At 32.6% G+C, this 5,382-nt stretch overlaps 1 protein-coding gene across 1 annotated transcript in view; it reads left to right on the forward strand.

Annotated features, from left to right (window-relative positions):
- Positions 1-4,890, forward strand: part of LOC111085296 (protein Wnt-11b-2-like) — a 23,575-nt gene extending 18,685 nt beyond the window's left edge. The window contains exon 2 of the mRNA XM_022383179.1: positions 4,638-4,890. Coding sequence (XP_022238887.1) covers positions 4,638-4,890 — 253 coding nt within the window. The remainder of the gene's footprint in view (positions 1-4,637) is intronic.
- The last annotated feature ends 492 nt before the right edge of the window (positions 4,891-5,382 follow it).

Below are 5,382 nucleotides of genomic sequence, written 5' to 3' on the forward strand. Positions count from 1 at the left end.
ATAAAGCTAGTATCATTTGTGAGGTATCATGCATGGAATGAACATTGTCTTTTTATTCAAAAAATCGATTTGTTAAGAAAGTGAAAAGAGCACCGTATAATACGATAAACTGGAAATAGCTCTCTTTTTGGTCTCACACTCTATCCCCCTCTTTTTTCATGCCTTTCATTTCGGCTGCAATTTTTATTGACCAACAACAATGATTGTGTTAATTTTGGACTCTTTATTTTCCCACAATATCTAAAGCAGTTCATTTACTTCATGGTATAGTTTACAGAAAACTCTAGGTAGGGGAATTGTAGTTTTGCTGAGCCCCGAAAAGGCCCACCCGCAATGATAATCCACAACATGTGTGTGAGGTTTACACCCGAAGTCTTTTTGGTATACGCTCGAGAATTTGGCGACAGCATCAGGCTGGAACGTTTAAGAAAATCTCTTTACTCCACACTTAGTAGGAGACTTATATCTTGTAACCAGGAAGACACTAAAAATGAACTGCTCACACACCGAGTTTCTTGTCACCCTCCGCACAATGATCTGAGAAGGTGTTTCGTCTGTTATCTGCTGTCACATAAATGATTTATTTTTGGTTGGCGTTCATATATTTGAGCCAGATAAAGATTTGATTTTCGCTTCTGTATTACATTGTTTTATTTTGGTGTTATCAAACAATAATCTTAGTTACCAGCAGTAAAGATATTCTTAATATTCATATATATATTACACAATGAAAATAATGAGACAAGTGTCCAAGGAGATTTTTTTTTGTCATTACTTCTATTAATTCTTTAATTTTATGGAAAGTATTGAACTTTAAAACATCGCATACTTTGAATTTTTCTGCAGTTCATCTGTCTGAAAAGTAGTTAAAATATTAACGTACCAGAGTAACTTTTTCATTGGAGTTTCTTTGTGCAAAAATTGGAACATTTCGCACTAACCGAAGTTACACATTGTCCATTCTGGAGCATTAACATGAAATATAAAAGCAAAATTACATTAGTCCTGTAAAATCAGACTATAACAACGAAGAAATGTAATGCTATTGTGAATTTATTTTTTTAAACTGATCGCTTCTTAGCACGTATGCATGTATATACTATAAGAGTATTTAGTTTGCATATAAAAGTTATTCATTTATTTAATGCAGATTATTTTATTTGAAACAGTTTCGATTGTTCAGAAATACTAATGTTTGAATAAAAACTAAAACGAACACGTTACTACTGGAACGTGTACTTGGGTATTTAAATGCTACAATTTTGTACAGTATGGGGTTATATTTTAATAACTTTAAAAGTTAATGTGTCGTTTTTATCACTTCGTTTCTTCCTATTTTACTTGGGTTAGATAGATATAGGTGACTATTAATATATGTTTGTTTCTTGTTAAGCACAAAGCTACATAATGTACTGCCCCCAGTGGCACAGCGGTATGTCTGCGGAGTTACAACGCTAGAAACCGGGTTTCGATACCCGTGGTGGGCAGAGCACAGATAGCTCATTGTATAGCTTTGTGCATAATTACAAACAAACAAACATAATGTACTATCTATGCTGTGCCCGTCACGGATATCGAAACTGGGTTTTAAGTGTTATAAGCCTTTAGACTTACTGCTGAGCCTCTGGAGATCTTTAGTGTACCCCCATAAATTTCGATTAGAGTTAATTATTTTCAACTCGTATTGAAAAGGCGTAGAGGAACTACTTACTATCGATTACTTCTGTATAGGTATCGAACAATATATATAATTGCTGTATTCTAAATATAACATAATATCAATTTTCCCGGCTTGAAAAATAAAATAAAAATTATGTTTTTTTGTTTTTGGCATGGCGCCAGTTGTCTGGGACGCTGTCGAGAAATTTTCTTTGTCACGTGACCCAGAAACCTTGAATTCCAACTTGAAAGTATTTGCACCAGTTTTTGTGGCATTTATAGTTTTTACCTAGCAAATAGTTTGACAAGTACTTCTAGAGTAAAATTTAGCATGCCTTTTATTTCACGTAAGCTAGAGTAATTAATGGCATTTGACTGCTAAAAAGTAAATGTGCCTTATAAGAGTCTTTACAGTTGATCTAAACAAAACTTAAAAAATAATATGGTCAGATTCACCAATAAATACTTACAGAAAAGAGGAATTAAACAAAAAAAATGAAAGAACCAAGGAACCTGGCAGAGCACCTGACATTCCAAGAAAAAAGAAACTCAGTCGGCACTTTGCTTTCTGTTGTGTAATAGATATCAAAGCGTTGTACACTGGAAGTGTTGCTTGCCACACCTGCTAAGTTTCCTACGTGATGTTGAGTGGAGACTGGTAGATATTTCCTTAAGTTTTATTATTTTTCCTTCTGTGATTACTGTTGTTCGTTTCCAAAAAAAACGTCAAGTTGTGTTTGTTTTATAAAAAAAAGAAGAAAAAAAGACACACACACACAAATATGTATAGACCACTGTTACTGAATTCTTGGTCGATATTCGTGAAAGCTTTTTTTTTCTTTTTCGAATCTCTCACAAGATTACAATAGAATGATTTAATCATCACATTCCTTTTGATATGCAAAATGTCTTCCGGTTTGGATTCTCAGTATAACAACGTAATACAGTCTATGAGAATACCGAGGAACAAAAGCCCCCCCCCCCCTCCAAGAGGGGGATCCAACGAACTAAATAGTTTATAGATAAGAAACATATATAAAATATATGAGATAACAATTTAAAGAGAATCCGCCATTTTCGCTGTGTGACATTTATTTTCTAGTTATAAATACACACACACACACATATATGTACAAAAAGAAGACTATGTGGACACGCGATTTTGTCTATACTCAACTGTTGAGTAGTCTGGAAGTTTACCAGTCATGCTCTCTTACCATTTTACAAACTGGAAAGAAGATTCTAGCTGCCCTTTATCGAACTCGCGTCGGTCATTTTAAAATAAACACGACTTGTAAACACCACGTCAAAACAATCTTTTGACTATTGGCTCATTGCCATTCAGTCAAGCATGTGTTATACCATTCATTTGTTCCCGAAGTTGTAGTTTGGGTACGATCTTCAGATGAATTCTCCTAAACTCCATTAAATCATCTCGCCTTTCGCCTCCTCGTTTCTGTCTAGGATATACTAAACCTGTTTGTCAGAATTTCATTTAAAAGTTTGTTTATCTGTCAAGAGGAATTTTTTTTTTACTGGAAATTTACTATTAGTTTTAACCTTTTTGTTTTTAACACTTGTAAGTTTCTCTAAATTGGAAGTATCATATGTGTAACTCTTACTTGCTCTAACTTATTGCGGTCGTATATACTGTACCTTTACTGTAAATTCTGACAGCTTGTAATTTATAATGATCTATCACTGTATATAAAGTGACTGCAGCGACACCAATCATTCAGGCTTTTGCATCGTGGCTTAATGAACACTTACAGTAAACCAATTATGCAAAGATCAACTCGAAGGTATAATGTTTCTTTTCATATTAATGTTCAGTTTGTTCATTAAGATATTACTTCTTTCGCTTGATGGTATAAAGTTGTATTTTAAGTTTTTTGAAGGGCTTTTGCCGGTCATTATCTTGTTATAAACTTGAAAATAATTTACAACAAGTCTACATTATGCTTACTTTCAATCAAGAATCGTCTCAAATTCATACTGAATTTATTTCTTTTACTCGGTGCATATAAAGATTAAATTATTAATTTTTGAGTGAGAGTATCAAAGTATTGTTTAACATTTAATCCCATCTATAAATATAACTGAAATAATGTACATTTCTTTATAACTTGAAGCAATATATTCGTGTAATGAACGATTTATGCTGTTTTTAATAACTTTCGATACGTATTTGAGTGCAATTATTTGTGTGTTTTTGTTGTTAAGCACAAAGTTACATAATGGGCTGTCTATGCTGTATCCACTACGGGTATCGAAATCCGAATTTTAGCGTTGTAAGCTTTCGAGACTTACCTCTGAGCCACTGGAGGGGCTTAATACAATTATAAAATATATTAATTCACACAAGTAGGGTCTAAATGCATAATTCTGCTTAAAATATAACGATTTTTTTACGATGAAGCATTACATGATTTGGAGAAAAAAAATCTTCAACATTTAGAAATGTCAACGTTTTGACGGAAAAGTCCGAGTTTAAGCTTTCTGTAAAATTTAGATTTTTGTCTGTAAGATAAAAAAAAAGCAAAACGATAAATTAAGTCCGTGGACTTTAAAATCTCATCCTGCAAGTGATAATTATAATACAGTTTGTTTTGCAAAGTCGAAAAACCAGTTTTATCTTATAAATTTAAATATCTTGAATTAGAGTTGCATATTTTGAAGATAACATGATCATCGCCATGTAGATATCGTGGGTCTACATAGTTTTTCATATCTAGATTTTGATGTCACAACGAACAGTGTTATAGTCAAATTGAGAAAGTCTCCTAACTGATTATTGTCATTTTGTAACTTTAATAGTTGATTTGAAGAAAGAATCAGGTTCAAAATCGCTTTTAATGGACAGTAACTACCAGGGATTTTAAACCAGTAAAGAACAAACTTACTCTACGAACATACGCTGTTTAACCCCCTCTGTTCATCAGTATACATTATTATCATATTGTTCATTTAATTTTCAGAGCCCTAGCAAAGTCCTCTATAGTTTGGAATAAGCGATCTAAGTGTGTTCAAGCCCGGAAACAAGGCCTTATTGAACGAGGCATACAGTGTAAGATTTGCAAACACGAACTGGAGATCATGCCTCACGTCGCGATAGCATCTCAGGTTGCCATGACAACCTGTCAACAAACGTTTGCTCACAGAAGGTGGAATTGTTCATCCATCACGAAGGCTCCAAACTACACTCCTGATCTGACGTCAGGTACAGCATGAATTAATTTGTAGAGTAAGACAAAAAATATGTTGTACTAAAATTTATAGCTATGTATACATCTTTTTTTTGTTTACTGAAATGAGCACAATGGTTTTATGTCTAAATAGTTGCTCCATTAAATTTAGTTAAAATATAAAATAATGAATAATTTTTGTTCTTTGATTGTGTTTTTATCATGTTTTATTCATATAAGTTAATATTTAGAAAAAAAAAGATTTTATTTAATCCTTTGCTCTATTCAAAGTTTAAAACAACTGGAGTTATCTCAAAATATAGCATGTTTCTCTCGTGAATTTTCTCTTTAAAATGTAGCCTTCCAATTTTTTTGATGACTTTAAAATATCGAATATTTTCTAAAGTTGCGATAAATAATTAGGATTAGATCTACGTTTTCTTTTCATTGAAAATTTAATTGTAGATGTTTGACAAGTTTCTAAACGGAAACGCACTTTTATAACAGGATTATACTCAAGACTTTTTTTAATGTTTTA

Source organism: Limulus polyphemus, unplaced genomic scaffold (genome assembly GCF_000517525.1).
Source record: "Limulus polyphemus unplaced genomic scaffold, Limulus_polyphemus-2.1.2 Scaffold315, whole genome shotgun sequence".
Classification (NCBI taxonomy): Eukaryota; Metazoa; Arthropoda; class Merostomata; order Xiphosura; family Limulidae; genus Limulus; species Limulus polyphemus.